At 39.8% G+C, this 20315-nt stretch overlaps 3 protein-coding genes across 11 annotated transcripts in view; all 3 read right to left on the bottom strand.

Annotated features, from left to right (window-relative positions):
* Positions 1 to 4878, bottom strand: part of tanc1b (tetratricopeptide repeat, ankyrin repeat and coiled-coil containing 1b) — a gene marked incomplete at its 3' end in the record, with an annotated part of 133343 nt that extends 128465 nt beyond the window's left edge. For all 8 annotated transcript variants that reach the window (XR_013934948.1, XR_013934949.1, XR_013934950.1 and 5 more), the window contains exon 1: positions 4771 to 4878. The remainder of the gene's footprint in view (positions 1 to 4770) is intronic.
* Positions 4879 to 10744: 5866 nt separating this feature from the next.
* On the bottom strand, positions 10745 to 16326 carry dap1b (death associated protein 1b). The gene is made up of 4 exons (XM_080457006.1): positions 16177 to 16326; positions 15126 to 15222; positions 12127 to 12190; positions 10745 to 11315 (listed from the first exon to the last, which is right to left on the bottom strand). Exons 1-4 carry the CDS (start codon positions 16241 to 16243, stop codon positions 11196 to 11198), a joined length of 348 nt encoding a protein of 115 aa, XP_080313132.1. The 5' UTR covers positions 16244 to 16326; the 3' UTR covers positions 10745 to 11195.
* A 2233-nt stretch (positions 16327 to 18559) lies between these two features.
* The window catches only part of LOC308073850 (plakophilin-4-like), a 98329-nt gene continuing 96573 nt past the window's right edge, over positions 18560 to 20315 (bottom strand). For both annotated transcript variants that reach the window (XM_080413034.1, XM_080413035.1), the window contains exon 22: positions 18560 to 19688. In XM_080413034.1, coding sequence (XP_080269160.1) covers positions 19446 to 19688 — 243 coding nt within the window. In that variant the 3' untranslated portion in view covers positions 18560 to 19445. The remainder of the gene's footprint in view (positions 19689 to 20315) is intronic.

Raw genomic sequence — 20315 nt, 5'->3', positions numbered from 1 at the left:
CTGGAGACTTGATCAGTGCTTAGTTTGGCTTAGTTTCAGCCAATGGAAAACTCATAGGACAGGCACATGCACAAGACAGCTAAGTGATCAGCTAACCTGCAAAAAGGATACCAGTTAGTGTAATTACCCAGTCTGTTAACAAACATTTCGGCTTTCCAGCCTTCCTCAGTGACGAAACGTTTGTAACTTAAGTTAAGGCATATCGGAAAAATTAAAGAAACTTTGATCCTGTCATTCAGAGTGTGACGCTTGTCAATGTTGTGGTCACCATCATCATCTTATATTAATAATAATAATAATAACAATAATAGTCATCATAATTAGACAAAAAGGTATAGTAGAGCCTATAAGACTGTGACGCTAAATGTCAAAGCTGTCAAATATTCCATAAATATAAAGGTGCTGGACTGAAAAGTAACAATGCAATTTTGGGGTGCTGAGGATGAAGATAATAATGTATAGGAGTGCCCTGAGCCCAAAACGTTTAAGAACCACTGCATTATAGACATGGGATTCATTCACAGAGTGAATGAGATAGCAGCGACAGTAAGGCTAGGCTAACAAAAAGTACAAACAACCTAGATGTTTAGATATGTCTAATCGACAACCTAAGAAGAAAATGTGGCTGCAATGAGAACTAATGAGGATGAGTGCACACACTGCAAAATCCTGAGTGTCACTTTAACTAAAAATGGACCCATAAGAGTACATCAGAGTTAAATGAACGTTCAGAATTTTAAAGTGTATCCTGCTAGCATTTCTATTTATTTTTTTCATTTGAGCCCAGCCTCCACATGTGCAAGTTTTAGTCATCACCTCGGGACAGTTCCAAAAAGTGACATTCTCTCATGGACCAGACCAGAGGCCCTGGGAGTTGAAAAGTCCTTCTATTGCATAGTCATAACCCAGCGAGAGCTCTGCAGCTCTCTGGGGCTCTCAAAAGGCCCAACACAAAATGTTAATCAATGGCAGCTGCTATGAAAAAGGTATTTCTAAAACACATGTGTGTCAAATGCATAAACAAGGGAAAACAACATAGCACACACACTTCACACACATATGCACATTGTTGCAAAAACTGCAGTTTTTAAATGGAGTGGCTTTCACGAATGAATTATTGCTGTGTCAGTTCAGCGGAATGCCTCATTGGGCAGAGAATAGGTTAATTAAACTGTGTAATCATAAAACATCTTTGGCAGGTCAAAATAACTGCAGTGCTGCTAAACTCTATTTTCTCATTGGAGCTAATAAGGTCCGCTCTACATTTCACAGGGTATAGCAGGTATAGCAGCTTTGTTTGTACTTTGCAGTCTGTGCTCAAGCTCCTCACATGTGCGAAACGTAGCTCAAATCCACACCCAAATACAAACGCAACTCAATATGCATGGCTGTCATTCTGTTACATTTTAATAGATGGCCTGGGGGGGAACCAGGGCAATTAAATGGTAAGGCAAGTATTTTGATACAGAGACTGTCTTGATCCCTTGAGAAAACGGAGCTAATGCAATTACACAATGCCACATAGCCAACAGGCTAGACACTGGTTAATGTGTATGATCTGGCAACAAAAACACCCACTGCTAAGAAGCAAAGTACATGATTGTATGGCATGGTGAGCAGCATCTAGTCATTTCAGAGTTTTGGGAGCTCCAAATATGTCCTCTCTCCTGATACAAGCACTCTCGTGTTAGTGTAACAATCTAGAGCAGATAAGGTTAAAATATTCCCTTTATTTCATCTGAAGCCATGTCAGGTTATTGTGATTATTATTTCAGCAGTCGTGTGTGTGTGTGTGTGTGTGTGTGTGTGTGTGTGTGTGTGTGTGTGTGTGTGTGTGTGTGTGTGTGTGTGTGTGTGTGTGTGTGTGTGTGTGTGTGTGTGTGTGTGTGTGTGTGTGTATGACACATAACAGTGCATAACAAGTCATTGCTTTGTTCCACTTCCAAGAGCTGGGGGCCAATTACTTCTGCTTCTGTTATTAAACCGTTTCACAACAGTGCCCTAAAACCACTCTGACAACGATGACATAAAAATGGCTCAGCAATGATGCAGGAAAACCACTTATTATACATTTTGGTCTCCTTTTCCAACAGCATTGTTGAGTATTATGCTGGACATCACCAATTCTCTACTTCCAAGTAACAGAGGTTGGTAAGCTTCAGGTAGCCAAAAGATCCTCTGCAAAATGGTCAGCTTATGTTACCACCATCAGGGCATGATGTCTTCACACAACCACAGTACTTTGAAAACAATACTACCTTCAAAATGAAAGCCTGAACATCAATGTATGCTGATGATGACAATCCTAAACTCAACTACACACTTATCTTCTTAACCTCTCTTCCATGCTACTGTCTTCCTTGAGTGACAGTAGTAGTCGTAGCCCCTATCAGATGTAGGGCATACCTATCACCAACACTGTGTGAGGGCTGTCTGTCACGTCATTGGCTCCGATGAGACTCTCTCTTCAGCCATAACAATATGACTCTCAAGTCAGCAGCACCTGTTACTGGCCAACTGGCAACAACAAAAAAGGCTGGGAACCATTGCGGCCGAATGCCTGCAATGTCACTTCAATGGATGAGTGCTCAGCAATGTCAACTTACATCATTGCAGCTGATATACAAGAATAAGTAGGCGTATGCTTTGGCATATAAGCACATTAATCCGGGATAATGGTACCATAAGCAGCATAGACTTGTTAGGAATGTTGCTAGCATCCAAAAACTCATGTTTGTCTGCACAGCAAAATAGGTTCCATCTGAAGCTGAGAGCGGGTTGCAAATATATAAACACAGCATAGGTGAACATATGAAGACAGCCAGTATCCTCCTGACTCAGACAAGCTATTGGGGGAGCTTTGCATCGCTTTGTGACAGTTTCTTTGAAGGTAAGACCTCCAGGGGTAGGGAGGCTTTTAATGTAGCCGTCACAACACTGCCAAGGAATGCCACTGACTGGGTCAATAATTTCAATTGCCTGTGATGATCAGACATAAATCTTCAGCATTCACATTTCAGCATCATGAGCATTTCTCAAAAGAAAAATAATGACGTAGGCCTACCCCTTTCTCCCCATATAACCCTTTTTCTCCCCTTATAACTTCAGCAAAAACACACCAAAAACAGAAAGTAGCATTAAAGCATCTTATGTAAACATTGGTCAAACTTCAATGACTAAATCCTGTGGGCGCACATGATTATAGTAGGTTAGGCTGGACCCAGGGCCCAGCCTGATTTCAAAACCACCACATCTAATCTGAAAATACAGCCTAGTTTAGGCTTCAAAAAGACTATCGTTTATAAGTGTAATAAACTTTTCTTCCTGGAGCAGGATGTTACCCCACGGTCAGTGGGAGCAGAATTAGTCATCAAAGTTCTTGAGTGAAGCCTATTCATTGTTTTGAATGTTACAAAAGGAAGCAGCAAACACATGTAGACTATTCAATAATGGGATGTTTATACAGAGATAACATTTCACTACCATGACTCCCCCAATACAGGGTAGCACCCTGCCTCCCAGATGATTGGCAGTCTGGAAGCAGACATTTATTATGAGGCCAATGAAGAAGGACATTTTGAAGACCAATGCAGTCTACTCTAGTCTTCCCACAACTTTTATTACAACTATTTGGCTGCATGGTGGCTTATCACAAAAGAAACACATTCCTTGTTGTATAAGCTACACAGTAACATCATTAAGTGGCAATGTATCCATTTTTAACTCTCAAGACTCCTGAGAGTTAAAAATGGATACATTGCCACTTAATGATGTTACTGTGTAACTTACACACAGGGGGTCACTACAGGGGGGGCGCCAAATCATTGTGTGATATGATTTTTTCCTTTTTTACATAAACCACTAGCATCCCTTTTCTGAGGAGAACTTTAGGCAAAAATAGCAGATCTACAAGCTCACAAGATCAGCTATTTTTGGCAAAGAGGTTTGGTGTAGAGGGAAAAGGAGCAGACCAAGTTTTATACAATATAGAGGGGCTCCCTGCTTCATCGCTCTCTCAACTAGGGGGTCCTTGGCCTGAAAAACGTTTAAGACCCCTGCTAAAATGTTTAAAATGTAAATCCCATTTTGGTTACAGTTGTAATGTACACTCTCAGAGCTAAATTAACAGCAACTGGGGCAAAGTTTCTGGAAGTTGACAAGTTTGTAGAACTAATGATGACGCGACTCGCTATAAATGTACGTTACACACGTTACAATACAGACATACGTTCATAATAGTAACAGTCATGCTGCTGTCAGACAGTCATTTTCGCTTCCTCGATAGACATGTCTCAACATTCCTCCCTTCTCTGTAGACCACCGTTTCCCAAACAGTGGGTCAGGAACCATTTGTGGGTCGCGGACACATTTTTATGGGTCACGAGTAAATATAAAAAATATATATATATATTCATGAATTCAAAAATAAATCAATGATTTTTCCAATGAATTTCAAGAATAAATAAATAAAACATCTAAGAAAACAAATATTTATAAAGTAGTGAAAATAGTCCATCTACAAGATCAAAAGCTTGTAGATCTGCTATTTTCACTAGTTTGGGTACCCTGGCAAACTTCTAATTACTCCTTTGGCTCTTGGGCTAAAAAGTTTGGGAACCGCTGCATGTAGGCGAGATTCTTTAACGAGTTTCCTCTACTTTTACACACCGTGAACCGGCGGACGAGACCAAAAAGAAGATAAGAGACGACAGAGGCGAAGTGTATGTCGATACAATTGTGAATAATGAATATAAGTAAACGTCTTCTTACCTGATAAATGTCATGGATATCCAAGTTACTAAAACTTTCCCCGACGCTTATCTCCACATGAATCCCTTGATGAAGCCAAGGTGCTGGACGATGCGGGGCTCCTCCTCCTTCTCCTTCTCCTGACTAAACTTCATGAGGTCATCTGGATTGGAAGCGAGGGGAGCGCCGGCCCAAAACACGCACGCACACGCACACGCACACACACACACACACACACACACACACACACACACACACACACACACACACACACACACACACACACACACACACACACACACACACACACACACACACACACACACACACACACACACACACACACACACACACACACACACACACACACACACAGGCTTGGGAACCACCAGTGGTGGAAAAAGTACTCACTTAAGTATAAGTATCAATACTGCAATGTAGAAATACTCTGAGTCCGGAATTTAAAAAAAATCTTGAGAAAAAGTACACAAGTATTGGTGTCAAAATGTACTTAAAGTACCAAAAGTAGAAAGTACTCATTATGCAGAATGTCACATTTCATAAGTTTTCAAACGTATAAAAATATATTGAAAATAGCAGATCTACAAGCTCACGAGTTGCATCGCGACCCATTTGTGAGCTCGGCTAATTTCAAATGGGCCATCAATTTTGAGGGCCATTAAAATCTACATAGTAACTAGTAACTAAAGTTTTCAAATAGTTGTAGTGGAGTATGTATAATATTTGCCTCTGAGATGTAGTGGAGTAGAAGTAAAAGTACTGAAAATTGGAAATATTTCAGTTAAGTAAAAAATACCTCAAAATTATACTTAAGTACAGTACTTAACTTGAGTAAATGTACTTAGTTACTTTACACCACTGCCCTCCATGCATGCGCCGTGCACGCCCATCAACTCACACACAAGGCTGGGAACTACACCAGTGTTGCCAGATTTTGGGAGATAAATAAGCATCCAGGTGGTCTATGAAAACAAGCCCAAAAGAAGCGACTAGGCTACGGCTATTTGAGAATAGTCGTGACCGTGAGTTTGTTGATATGCCATCCCCCCCCCCCCCCAAAAAAAAAATAAATAAAAAAAATAAAAATAAATGGGAAAAAGGAAACAAATAGTAATTTTGGAACATTTTAGAAACATTAACACAAATCCCTGGCACTGCTGGCACAACATATTTTCAGATGGGGGGGTGGGTGTCCGCAGACAAATATATATTAATTTGGGGGTCCTTGCCATGAAAATGTTAAGAACCACTAGTTTAAACAACAGTCAGAAACAAGTCCAAATAAGCAACTACACTTTAGAAACAAGCCCAAAAAACCGCGGCCGCAACTAACAATATTTACAAGCAACTTTACAGAAAAAGAAGCCCAATATGGCTTATAATAAGCGGACATGGCAACACTAAACTACCCCCCCTCCTTTTTCCCATACGTCCTGCGCGCCTATGTGTGAAAGGACAGGACTCCAAGGATGTACAATACATGTAGGCCTTTTGTGTTACTGCTTTGTCTCTTTGTGGTCACATTAATTAACCACAAACAATTACGATACCAATTTTACATTCCTTATATGTTCTTTTTATTTTTATAACAATAATCTCTAAGGTCAAATTTATAAAATATTTTAACCTCTCTGAAATAAGTACAAAATTATCCAAGGCCGGCGCATTTACACTAGATTAAACTGTACGACACATAAACTGGATTAATTATATTCGCCTCGAATCCCCCGGGGTCTGACCACACAGTGCACTGTGGCTATAAACTGGACTCAAAGGTCTATAGCGCCCTCACGAGGCCAAAGTGTTTTCTGGTAATTGCAGCTTTTTTAGTTGGCTTTAATTCAATTTTACCTAGTTTTTCAACTTTTTATTCATAAAACACATGTTTTAAAGCAGCAAAGACATTGGCAACCTGCTTTTTTAAACAACCAGTCGTATTAAACATGTAAAGACTTACATAACCTTATTGATAACATTTAATAAGATGGCTTCACACAGCCTACACAATCTCAATTATTCTGATTATAGTACAGTGTGGCAATTAATAGACACCACTTCTGTCTCCCCACCTCTTCTCTGTGTGAGGCAAGGTTATGCAGTGGGTTTTCAGTGTTTTCTCAGCAGTCTACTGCTAGACGTCATGGGGTCAGTGAAGCTCCTCAGACGGCTTGGATGGGCAGTCATTGGCAGCCAAATCCACCATGTCTGCAACTCTGAAGACCACCAACTGCTCTGTTTCTGAAATAGAGCTGCAAACTAAGGCCTCTGTGCTGCACACACAGATGGTCTCAAAGGCATGTGTGAACAGAACAGGCTTCACAGCAACTTTGGGGTCAGCATGTTTTGTTTACAATGTTATCAAGTATTATCAAACAGGCACACACAAGACACGCCCTCAGACTTTATTTTACTTATTATTATACATGTACAAGAATTCAATCAATTAAACATGTTATCATGTAAACATTTAACTAGAAGCTATTTACATCCGCACACACACACGCACGCACGCACGCACGCACGCACGCACGCACGCACGCACACACACACACACACGCACGCACGCACACACATGTATACACACACAACAATCTTTTTTCAGCCAAGTCAATACCTGCACAGTAAAATCCTCTGGTTAATTTATCTATTTTAACTCCAGTATACAAATGTAACCAAATGGCCCGTCCATTTGGTTCCATTTTTACACTGTCAGAGTTAACCACATGAACCCAAGCATTTCTATTTTGGGGCGAGCATGCAGCAAAAATAGCAGATCTACAAGCTCAGAATGTTTCGCATTGCGACATGTGACGCACTGCGACACGTGGCCCATTGTGAGCTTGTAGATCGGCTATTTTTGGTGAAGATATTTAGTGTAGAGGGAAAAAGGAGGGGGCCTAGTATAGACCCCTGGGGGCCTCCGGTCAACTATGTACAGTATATAGGGGTTAAAGGAGCACTTCACCCCTGGAAGAAGTTCCAGGGGTGACCACAGGGGGGACCACAGGGGGACCACAGCGTATCACTGCCTATAACTTCAACTCCCAGAATGCTTTGGTGCCTTGTGGCAGGGGAGGTTCCATGTGGGTGTGATCTCCAACAATAACATCCAAACAGCATGCCAGTGTCGCCATGTCTGCTTATTATAAGCGGCTTCTTTCTAAAATGTAGTTGATATTTGGGCTTGTTTCCAAATGTTTTGATTGCTGTTTAAACCAGTGGTTCTCAAACATGTTCATGTATTTTTCCACAGACCCCCATCTGAAATTATAATTTGTGGCAGGGAGCCCCTAACAAATATGTGTCAAAAATATTCCACATTTTGAAAAGCAAATAAAAATATTTTGCAAAAAATCCACATTTTGGACTTTTTCCCCCTCAAGTTTTTTTGTAAATAGCAGATCTACAAGCTCACAATGGGTTGCGAAGCGTTGTGAGCTTGTAGATCAGCAATTTTCAAATATATAATATCCCATGTCTAGGTAAAGTGCTCTTGGCATAGTTATTTTTCTTTTGGGCTTGTTTTCATAGACCTGGCTGCTTATTTCTCTCACAATATCTGGCAACACTGGCTGTCCTCGCAAACGTTCATCTAGTTACATATTATGTCCAAGGATTCGTTAGTGATGTCATATCACTGGGACATATAAGTATCTTCATGCAGTTTCACTTCCGTGTCGCATAGTATTGACATCACTGTCACATCCTTGGTATTATGATCCTAGCCTTTCGTGACGGTGTTTGTTTACCAGCGCTGCTACTCCACGCTGTATTTTTTTTTTCAAGCTTGCGCTTATGAAACACTACACAGGATTATTATTTCATGTCAACATTCAAGTACAACTATCAGAAGATAACTCAGGTAAAGTAATGCCTCACTCTTCAAGGGCCGCTGGCCGCAGCTAATGGGAGTGGCCGAGTGGCGAAAGAAGGTTGAACAAAGTGTTACGGACACCCCATTGGGGCTGTCTTTTGAGATGGTCTGACTGAGACACGCCGAGACATGTAGTGCGGAAAGGAATGAGACCAATCTCTCATGATGCAAATAACGTCACGAATATTGCGAAGATTACTAGATATCTAAAAACACAGATTATTCACAAAAAAAACCCAGGATCTTGTTTCTTGACTCCTAAACTTCATTAAAAGACCGAAAACTTCTTCCAGGGGTGAAGTGCTCCTTTAAGTAGTTATATTAACACTGAGGATTTTGTGATTATGCAGTCTGCCTAGGCCCTACTCGCAGCATTGCTTGAATTCATTATACCTGTCCAGGGAGCTCAAACCTTTTTAGATCAAAAAGACTGGACAAAAAGAACAAAGGCAACAGCATCTCTAGTTTAGTCCAACCCCACCATATGGTTGAGCGGATGTTGGCTTGGAGTCTGGCAGCTGTTGAAAAACGTTTGTTTCAGTATTCCACTCTACCTCCCCATCTTGCAAAATGCCCCAGGGTAGTACTATAGTCCATCTTTGTGTTTCTTGCTACCCATTAAGCTCATTCTGTATAGCACAGACAACATGGCACAGCACAGGCAGCAGAACAAAAGGTGAAATATAAGTAGACCCATGCATGGAAAGTGGAGAGCAGATGAAATTGTTTATAATCTGGTCTGGCTCCTTCAGTCCTCTGTCTGGGTTGTTCCCACATCCTTTACAATGCATTCCAGTACGGTATTCATAAAGCACCTCCGAAGATGATTACAGACATTGGACTAGTTTACCTGCTGTAAGCCCTATGGGCCTATATTGTTGAGCTGAACAACTGTGCTTTTTTCAGTGCTTAAGTGTACAATGCTGCACCAATACTGGCACAAACTGTGATTTTTCCATCATGTCTTGTGCACCCCACTGTTCAGTTTTATATGGGTATTATAGAAGCATGCTGGTAAGCCACGTTGGTACTGGCCCACTTTAACTAAAGTCCTGGGAAGATGACATGCTTGTCTGTTCGTGTTGCTCAACCACACACAAATAGAACTATTTGTTCAGTGTTTTAATAGAAAACCAAAGGGTGTTGGTATGGTGTTACGGAACAGCAATCATGTGAAGAGAAAACCCCATATGACTGCAATTCAGCACTAGGTTTTTTTTATGTATAAAAATGGTCACAGCTTATTTTCTCTCGTAATATACCAACAGATAGCCTTCATCGTCTGTTTACATTCCACAAGCAGAGCATAGTGCTCAGTCACCTTTATTAAAATGCTTGTTCCCCCTTATGCCTAATTTAGACTAGTCACACTGTGTCTGGGTGCCGCACACAGAGACTAGCTACAAGTTCACAAGGCATTGCATCCATAACACATTCTGAGCTTGTAGATCGGTTACTTTCAGCACGACACCGTCGTACAACGAAGTTGTATTTGCTGGAAGAACCAGACGAAGTATAAATCATGGTTCTGTATGCTTCAGAATATACATTTTTTTACCCACATTTGATTGATGGCAGTTCTCAAAGAGTTGCTCCATTCATAGTGCTTGGCTGAATTCGTCATCTCAAAAGGGAGTCTTTTGTGGCAAGTCTGAATAATAGCCTAAACATGCAGACTTCCTACAAAGACACATTCAGTTCAAAGATGTGTACAAAAAGCATAGTTACCCTGGTGACATGGTGGAATTGGTAAATATCATACTTCTGTAAGCATTGCAATACAGTACAGACATTTGACAAAGGGCAATAAATTGAACAGGAACTTATAATAATGACCATCTACCGTATATATAAGCACCTACATTTGACCTTTAATACTTAACTGAAAGTACTAAAAAGATTGTATTGATACTATGGAACACAAGTACTAAAGGTGATATAAACAAAAGCTAGAGGTGCAGTCATTTCTGAGGCCATGGACCTCCAAACTTAAAACATTAACATTTGGCACCACCCAGTGGATATGATGAGTTACTGAGAAAGGCTAAATTGGAAACATGAGTGGTTTCCCTGTGAAAAAACAAAAATACAAGCAATCTGTTACAGGCATGCATTCCTTTATTCAAACTATTGACAAGTGCCAAGCAATTCGTTACAAAAGACTTTACTGAAACAGCACAGAGTCATAAGCTTTACTTTTCTCAAGCAACATACTTGTAATACCAAAATGCCCATATAGTTTTAGTCCACTGGTGCTTACAAAAACAGGGTTTCTCTTAGTAAGACTGAAGGCACATTAAATGCTCGTTTATAGAAAAACAAGTTAAGCAACCCTGTAAAAGCTCATCTAATAGTGTAAAATTAGCAAGGTCTACAAATACAGCAAATGGATAGCTTGCTTGACAAAAGCTTTAGGTCTTTTATTCTGAATTAACATTAACTCTTCACAGACAACATGTCAGTCCCCTCATGTGTAACACTTCCTGTTTGTCTTTCACACTTTACTTCACATTGGTCCCCCTCAGGGCATCTTAACATACAGTACGCTTGTTCAACACGTCTTCCTAGGTTGCTGGATGGGGAAAGCCCTGGCAGAGTGAGTCTTCTCCATGGCAGGGCGGACTCTGCTGTGCCTCACACTACATGGCGTCTCTGGAAAGTCATGGCCAAACTGCAAAGATGACAAACAAAACTCATTTAACAGAGATTAGGACACAAAAAGGAAGTTAAGTGTCACACAACACGCCATAGAGAACCATTATGAAGTGGGCGTTTTCATTAGGGATGCACAATATAGACATTTTGGCCGATATCTGATAACCAATTATTTGCATGGTCAAATAGACCGATACAGAGTTTCCAGCAGGGTTTACTTTACACCTGTTCGTAAGTGTGATTCTGGGTGCAGATGGAGACTTCTACAAACAGTGGATTCTTATTATCTGATTTATTAAGCCTACTGATGCACATATTAGTTCAAACAACTTAAATGCAGTATTTTTACTCTACATTTTTCCAAATTGTTGACCCTTTTGAAAGCTTTCCAAGAAAACACTAATTGAATCTGCAGCCTTCAAAAGGCATTTTCAGCTTCATTGAAACATAATTATAAAATAAAATATCAGTTAAAAACTGATATATTATTTTGATATTGGTTCGATACAGATATTTATTTATTATTTCTTTTTAAATAACTTTTTGTTGGGGCTTTTAAGCCTTTATTGACAGGACAGTAGGCTGACAGGAAATGGGGAGAGAGACGGGGAGTGACATGCAGCAAAGGCCGTCGGGATACGGACTCGAACCCGCGATACACTGTCAGGCTACACTGAGCCTAGGTGCCTGGACCGCTACACCAGCGGTCCAGGCCAATACAGATATATTTAAGGCTGTTATTGTCGATACCGATATGATGACTGATTAATCGTGCATCCCTAGTTTTCATTTAAAATAAAGATTGTATTGAATACGTTTCTCTTTACCTTCTCCAAGCTTCCTGCTAGAAGGACGCCAACTTGTTGCATTCTGTTGGCAGTGGCAAGAGACCTACAACAAAATCACAGGTTTAAATTATGACACAATAAGTTTCCCACTCATCCAATCACTGTTTGACGGTAAAGGTATTTTAATGTAAATTTTATGGAACCCACATAAGCCAATATTCCTTCTATTGTCCTGTGGAAGATACAGTCTTCGTATACTGTAGTAGTACGCGAGTGGCATTAGTACCGCTAGTTTGAGCAAGACCTGGTAATGACTCGCTGAGATTGACAGTTCTGCCTTGTTGAACTTCTTCATAGTGTTTTTGCAACTATTCCTAACCTCAGTAAAGTTATGCTTAAAGCTAACCTGATTCCTAAACTCAGTAAAATTATGCCTAAAGCTAACCTTATTCCTAACCTCAGGAAAAATCATGCCTAAAGCTAACCTTATTCCTAACCTCAGTAAAATTATGCCTAAACCTAACCTTAACCGCAGTTAAATTATGCCTAACCCTAAACTTATTCCTAACCTCAGTAACATTTGTGTTTTATCAGAGAAAATCAATTGTCTGCAAAAAGTAGCGTTTGATCGTGGAAAATCAATTGTTCGCTGTGAGATTCGAACCCAGGGAATATGGACTGGGATTATAATGATTAACGCGGCACACCATTGAGGCAGCTGGTAAAGCATAGTTGTGGGAGTTACTTGAATGTGACGCCGCTCCGTCTATCAGTCTGGGAAAAGACGCAGGGCGAGCGGTTCTAACGCTACTCGCTAGTAGTACATACAGACAGGAGACAAATTAAAAACCTTGAATAACTGAGTGGAGAAACCTCCACCCAAATGCAAACAAATGCATCCGTTTCCATCTAGGAGTAATGCATGGCACAATTAAGCAATTGCCAAACAAAAAGTGGATAAATCCAATGCAAAAACAATTGATGAGGGAGACCACACTGTACTCAAGTAATTATAATGTGACATGATTCCACACACTTATCATTACTGCCTGAGGAAGAGTTCTTGTACTTGTAATGCGTTCCTGAGTAGATTTTAAAGTTGTACAATGCAGAATCACATATAACGATTTTTAGCAACCTCTGCTGGTCACTACCGTCACTGCATACAATTTCCCTAGTCCTCGATTACCCAGAATTCCATTCGTTTTCACCGGAAGCCGGAAGCGTTTCAAAAAGCGATCTTTTAATTGTTTTATACTATCTACGGATCGTTTCTCTTAGCCAGTGGAGCATTAGTTACCATGAGCTGTGCTTTCTTTTTCTGTTCTTTTTCGATCTTCCAATCCTACATTCTTAAAATCAGCGTGAGGTTCCTTTTTGTTAATAGCGCGGTAGTTCCTGGCCAAACAGGAAACCGTTGCGGTAGTTCCTGAGGACGTCGGCCACGACGTCATGACGTTGGCCAGGAACGTCATTTTCCCGGGAAAGTCCCCCCCGTACACGTTCAATAGAAAATATATAAATAAAAGGCTTCCGGGGGTGAAATTCACGGAGTGGGTGTTGTGAAACTTTTGCCACTCGCAAAAGATATACAATTTAACTTTAGTTTTGTTGAAAACGTTACCTAGTATTACTTTAAGCGAATTGTTTGTTCCTTTGCCTAACAAGAAGTTGTAAAAAATAGCCGTTTGAAACTATTCTTTTGCCTTGTACAGTAGTCTCCCTCCACAATTAACATCCTGATGCTCTGTGGCATGTATACAAATTCTGAGCAATCTCTGTTCCCTGATTTTGGATCAAGATGGTAAGAGAAAGGGGAGCCTGCCTGGTGGCTCAGGCTATATACTCCTAATGAGCACAAGGACCTGGGTTTGGATCAGACCCCTGTCTTGTCTTGCACTGCCTCTCTGACCCTTGTTTCCCGTTTCTCTACACTCACCAATTTGTAATAAAGCATAAAATGCCTTTTTCTTTTTAAAGATGGCAAAAGGAAAAGATCTAAGCGACTATAAAAGAGGGTTTGTTAATGGAGCACGGATGGCAAAAGCCTCAGTCACTAAGATTGTTCAACTTGCTACAGTTTCAATAGAACCGTGACTAAAGTGAACTCCGCCTTTTAAATCTATAGGAAAGAGGTCAGTAAATAGAAATTGTGGTCAAAAGCGCACATTTAATGGTTGTGCATTAGTGCAAAATACAAGGAAAAGCAGGAAGTGCAACTCTTCCCCAGGTGACTAAGAATGCCAAAGCAGGATGTGATGCAATGTGATCAGACTGTGTCAACAAGAACAGTCCTATCAATAACTGCATACCGAGTATAGTATACTATACAATAGTATAGTATAGTTTGGGTACACTTATCACTTTAGAGGAAAGGATCACTGCAAATCAATACAAAGCTGAGTGATCACCTTTACCCTATGACAAAACAGTTCCATCATGATGGAAGCGGTCGCTTACCGGATGACCTTTTTTATTACTCTAACTGTAAGAGTAATGTTACAGTCTTTCTGCCATTGCTGTTATGACACCTGCATTTCCCTCCGGGCATCAATAAAGGTTTATCCTGACCTATACAGTATGTTATCTTATTCGAATCCAAGACTGAGTTTGACTAGAGTTACTAACCCATCACTTGCCTTTGACTCAATCATCTGAGACTGCGTTTTTTTTTTTTTTTACTTGGACGTATTCATATAAATGAAAAAATAAAATAAATTGCAAGAAAATACATTGTAAAATCCAGCTATTGTGTACTAGATGTATTGTGTAGGCTACTATTATAAGTGGTATAATCTGAGAACCAGTGGAGGAGGAAATTTGTAGTTTGGAAAGATGCATGATTTGTTTTTTCATCTACCAACTAAGTCCAACCAATAGTTTGGAATGGTGATTGGGCAACTCGGGCGTAATTTTGCTGGAGACTTGTTGGGACTCAATTTCAACTTGAGGTGAGGATACTTGGACTTGTGAACCAGAGGCTTTACTTGGGACTTGTTGAGTGACATGACTACAACACTCACTGTTTTATACTTTACCTGGGCTTATCAGGGCTCTTGGTCACTTTGTCTGATGTTCCATGGGAAGAGTTATCTTCCAGGTTTCTCTTGACCACTCGTTTGCCTCCAGCCTTCACTATCAATCAAGAGGAGATTTTGTAGAGTAGAGAAAAGGTTTATGAAAAAACAAATCCACAGTAAGACAGAAAGAACAATACTAGCCTAGATTTTGCTTTAGAAATAAATCTGAAAACCAACCCAATGCAGCTATCAAAACATTACCAACTGTTCTAATATAAATCATATATTTTTTTCCAATCAGTGCTGATAAAGATGTAAGATGCAAAAGCAAATAACTTAACAAAAGGTGGGGCCCATATTGTGTCACTTAGGATAGAAATGTTTCCCTGCTCTGTCGCTTACATAAGGGGCTCATAAGTAAATAAGGAAAAACGTTGCCAATAGAATATTGAGTTTCCCCAAACGATGATCACACCGTTTGTGGTAAAGCAATTTATTGCACAGAATCACGATTCACGAATTATCATGAATGGTTGAGAACCGAACAGAGAGCTGTTCCCTCACGACAGTGATGCGAGCACACAGTGTACTATTTCTGCACCTACTAGGATCTGTGCCAGACAGCCAGTCCTATCCTCACAATGATGCTCTCCCAAAAACACAACGACTTAGTATACTACTGACATCACATCAGTAGAACGTTAAATAAAACCCACTATTATTATAATTAACTTAAAAATCACAACCATCAAGTCGATGCGTTTACTTCGTTCGCGTCGTGCAACAACAACAAGGCGTCAGTTTTTAAAAGAAGAATTAACGCACAAAAGCAAATAAATTAATAAAAAAAATACACGGGCAAAGGTGTAACTCATGCATTCAATTGCACTGAACATAATTCCGTTGGTTTGATCAAACAGGTCAACGACAATCCATTGTTTGTCATCCTCCTGGAGAGAACAAAACACGCAGCAGTCGTTCGAGTTTGATTTAAAAAAAATAACATATATATATATATATATATATAGCCTACGTACAATTGTGTATAAATGTACCATAATAAAATTACCTGCAGGGGGGTGGCCAGCTTTCAGCAAAGGATTCTCCTTGAAACCAGACTTTGACAATTGCACCATTTTGAACTTTCTCTCAACAACAGCTCATCAACATCGAGCACCAAACGCCCACTCGCTAGTTTTTATCCTGAATACAGACATGACGTCATGCATAATTCAGAGAGGGCGTTGCTTGCAAAAAAAAACAAAAACGAAACCTGATCTACAAGCTACAAGCCCGTTGTGATGCGACCCGTTGTTAGCTTGTAGATCAGAGTTCTTTTTCGCACGCTTCAGGCGGCAGGAAGGTAGGGCATACATCCCATAGCCCGGAGGAGCGATCGTGCTGTGATTGGCGAGCTCGCCGAGCTGGTTGTTAGGCGACCGTTGACTTGAGTGCAAGACAACATCCCTAAAATGTCCAAAAGTTATCGGACTACTGAGGAAAAAAAGACATTCGTTAAATTATGCTACGACCTCGAAAATTGTGTGCAACTTGGTGCACTTGAGTTTGTTAATGTTAACAATTTTACATTTGAAAAACTGACAAAAACTTGCACTTCTTGGACAGTCATGGAGGGCTTTAATTTTGACAGAAAATGATCTGCCCTCAATCTAAAACAGTACTTTTTGTTCTAAACAGAGCATAGTCTTTTCTCCTGCTGTTTTTGACAAAAGTCCCATTTTGTACTTGCGCAATGTAATTTTTCATAATAGGCTACACTACCCATTTAACCCTGTAAATACAGTATGTTTTTAATATCCAGCATTACTATCTTACTGTTAATGTTAGCAGTCTATCTGCAGAGCACCACAACAACATTTCATGCCTGCCTGTACTTGTAGCCTATCTTTCTCTCCTTTTTGGGTACCGCCCTCATGCATGAACAGCACATCATGATTTCATCATGTTTGTGTCCCTTGAAAAGAAGTTAGACTGTTTGTTCTTCCTTTAAGAATAATGTATGATACGTTACTGATTAAACATAGTATAATTAACTAAGCTACTCGTGACTTCATCATGTCTGTGGCACTTGAAATAAACTGGTTTAGTTCCTCTAAGTATGTCAGATGTGTTTTGTAATTGTTATGAACACCTGATAATATAGTTGACAATAAAGGGGAGTGTTAAGCACTTTACTTGAAGCCAGGCCCACAAACATGATCATAAGCTAATGCTTAATTATATTGTTTAATCAGTAAAATAAAATGATACATTTGGGAATAATAATTCACCACTGATGTGATAATTCTTATTAATATACAGTATGTGCTCTGTATTAATGTGGTGGGTTGGATTTGGTTCAGTAGAACATTTAGTTGTAAACTACTAAAATAAATCATGATCATGCTTTCAAGTAATCCTGATGATGTACTTACCATAGTTAATCCTTTAATTAATGTTTTGTTCATGCACAAGGACATGCATATCAATTCCTGATTATTCATGATGTATTAATGCATGAAGAAATACATTAATATATGAGTTCATGCATGAATGAATGCCATTTCATGTATCCTTAGCGTAGCGTTACTTAAATGACAGTAGACTAATAACATGTCATGTTACAGAATATTTGATGCATTAGACAGTGACACCATCCTTTTTCATTTCCCCCCTCCAGTATTCAAGCATTGAGCATTCACTGGGGCATCTGCACGGGAATGAATTCACATACTAAGATATGGTCCTTTCTAATTTGATATTTTTTTAGGCAGAAAAGGTACAGTATAGTTATTTCAGATGACACTGGCCCTGTGATAATGAAAAATGTCATTTTGTTTTCTTATAGTATAGTATTTAGTAAAAGAATGTGAGATACTAAATGCACCTGCTGGGCATGCATAAAGGCCCTACCCAGAATTCCTTTATCTAACCGCACCAAAACATAAACCATAAAAACAACTTAGTGCCTGACCTTAACTAAAACCAATTAAACAACAACAAATCCATGCTTAAACGTAACCATACTAACAGTGCCTAACCTCAAATTAAACCAAAACAAATCCATGTCTAAACTTAACCATACCAATAGTGCCCGTATGCCCAATAGTTTTTCTTGTATGTTCTTGTATTTGTAATGTAATTTTAAGAATGTGTGTCTGCACCATACATCCCACGTACCATCTGATGATGAAATGAAATGAAATGTGTTGCATTACAGGAACACATAAATAAAATATGTGAATAAGAGGATGAGGAGTTAGAGCTCTTCATGGACCAAATATTCACATTTTATTTTGATTGTTGCACATAGAAAATGGCAGTGAACCATCCCATGTAAGTTGAAGAACGGGACAGAAAATCTAAAGGCCTATTACTTAACTGTACATGTGAAGTCACAAAAAATGTGTGCGATTACACAGTTAATTTAAAAAACAAAAGTGAACCTTTATTATCTTTGCATGTTTGAGTTTCGATGCCATATTTCTCCACATCTCTTCATTTCTTTATATATTTATATATCTATAGAGATTTAACATGGCACAATTTGTTTAGTTTTTTTTTTACCAGTGCTGATGAGCGTAAACCAGGTAACACGTTTTCTTTTGTTCTGTATTTACAATAAAATGAAGGAAATGTACACGACTCTATGGCATACACAATTTTGACATTACGTATGAATACAGTTTGATCCCTCTGTACAAACTAACATCTTTAGTTTACTATTATAATTTTACTTTTCTTTTTTTTACAGATACTGTATGAGTTCACAATCCATTTTGGCTTCTGCACATACACATACACTTTCCCCATCTAGACTCTTTGCCGCGTACCTTTCCTCACATGACTGACATCTTTCACCATGCTATCACAGCTACGGGTTTCAGAAAAAAACCACGAAAAAAACAACAACTAACATCTAGACAGAGCAGGGCGCACTTGTCTCATGATAGTGTCCAGTAACGTCCATCAACAGATCCACTGCATTATTCCATCTTAAAAAAAATAAAAAATAAAAACATTCCTAAATTCCTTCTTTGGCTCACATCCTCTTTCCATCTGTCTTTCGCTTGTTTGAACTCCTCCCCCCCCACACACACACACACGCACGCACGCACACACTCACTTTAGAATAAACTCACGCACAAAAAAAAGTTCATGAAAGAGTTCATCTGTTGGGAGAGTGGGTTGTGACCCCCACACCTCTACTACAAGTTGAAGATTTCCCTCTAGATACAGATCTCGACTCCCCGCCTCCTGTCCTGACAATGCAGGCAGCAGGGGTCTTCTCATCTGAACCTAAAAGCACTTTGTCCCCCCCCAGGGTTTCTCCTAGGTCTATACCCAGGAGTCAGGGGAGCCAGGGTACTGCTCTGCCCTGTATGAAGGCCTTTGTGTGCTAGAGTAAAAGTCTACGTAGTTGGTGGGTTTGAGTCCATGAGGCTGGGAGCTGTAGTCTGCCGTGGGAGGGTAGGTGATGACCTCATCCATGTAGGGGTCATCATAGCCTTGGGGGTGCTGAAGGTACATTCTGTAGGTGTCGTAGTTCCTCCTGCCTGGCTCCTCAGCATAGTACATTGGCTGCAGGAAGACAAGCAAGGATTTTAGGAAGACGTGCGTTTCCAAAAGGAATGTCATGAGGCACGCAGAATGTAGGGAAAACAAACCTTGTGGTAGTAGTGATGCGTTGTTTATTAGTTTTTCATTAACACCAGACTGGTGTACTTTGGGCCCCCTACTCAGGGGGCAAGTAAGTCAGGAATACTCGCCCCAATCCATTGTGCAATACTGCTCAATTCAATTAAATTGTATTATAGTGCAAAATTACATATTGCTATATAAATTACAAAAGTTGTCTCAAGTCACTTTACATAATAGAGCAGAGACCCGGCATTGTCCCACCCTGAGCAAGCCATTTTTACGAACACCAGATAAGTCCTGTTATCTGATGTACTTGTACCCGTTGTCAGCTCCACGGGCAATCCAAAGATGCATTCTTTACTGTATATGCATACAGATTATGACTATATATCTAGAAACATGTGTGGCACAGAACTCAAAATGCTGTTTAACAAAATAGCAGATCTACAAGGTCATATCGCAAAGCATTGTGAGCTTGTAAATAAAAGGAAGGAAAAAAATAATAATTAAAGATATTTTTTAGGGCTTTTCTGCCTTTATTTATAGGTATAGTGGAGATGGACAGGA

Source organism: Gymnoscopelus braueri, assembly GCF_963280865.1.
Source record: "Gymnoscopelus braueri genome assembly, chromosome: 18".
In the NCBI taxonomy this organism is placed as follows: Eukaryota; Metazoa; Chordata; class Actinopteri; order Myctophiformes; family Myctophidae; genus Gymnoscopelus; species Gymnoscopelus braueri.
Note: the sequence above shows the minus strand (reverse complement) of the source record. Positions and strands in the feature narration are given on the sequence as shown.

Bases quoted from the DNA above. Each gene is read 5' to 3' on its own strand.
- dap1b (XM_080457006.1), bottom strand. From the start codon at position 16,243: ATGGTGCAATTGTCAAAGTCTGGTTTCAAGGAGAATCCTTTGCTGAAA. The intron at 15,223-16,176 runs GTAATTTTATTA...CTTGATTGATAG, and splicing joins AGCTGGCCACCCCCCTGCAG to TGAAGGCTGGAGGCAAACGA. The intron at 11,316-12,126 runs GTAAAGAGAAAC...TCATCTTTGCAG, and splicing joins TAGCAGGAAGCTTGGAGAAG to TTTGGCCATGACTTTCCAGA.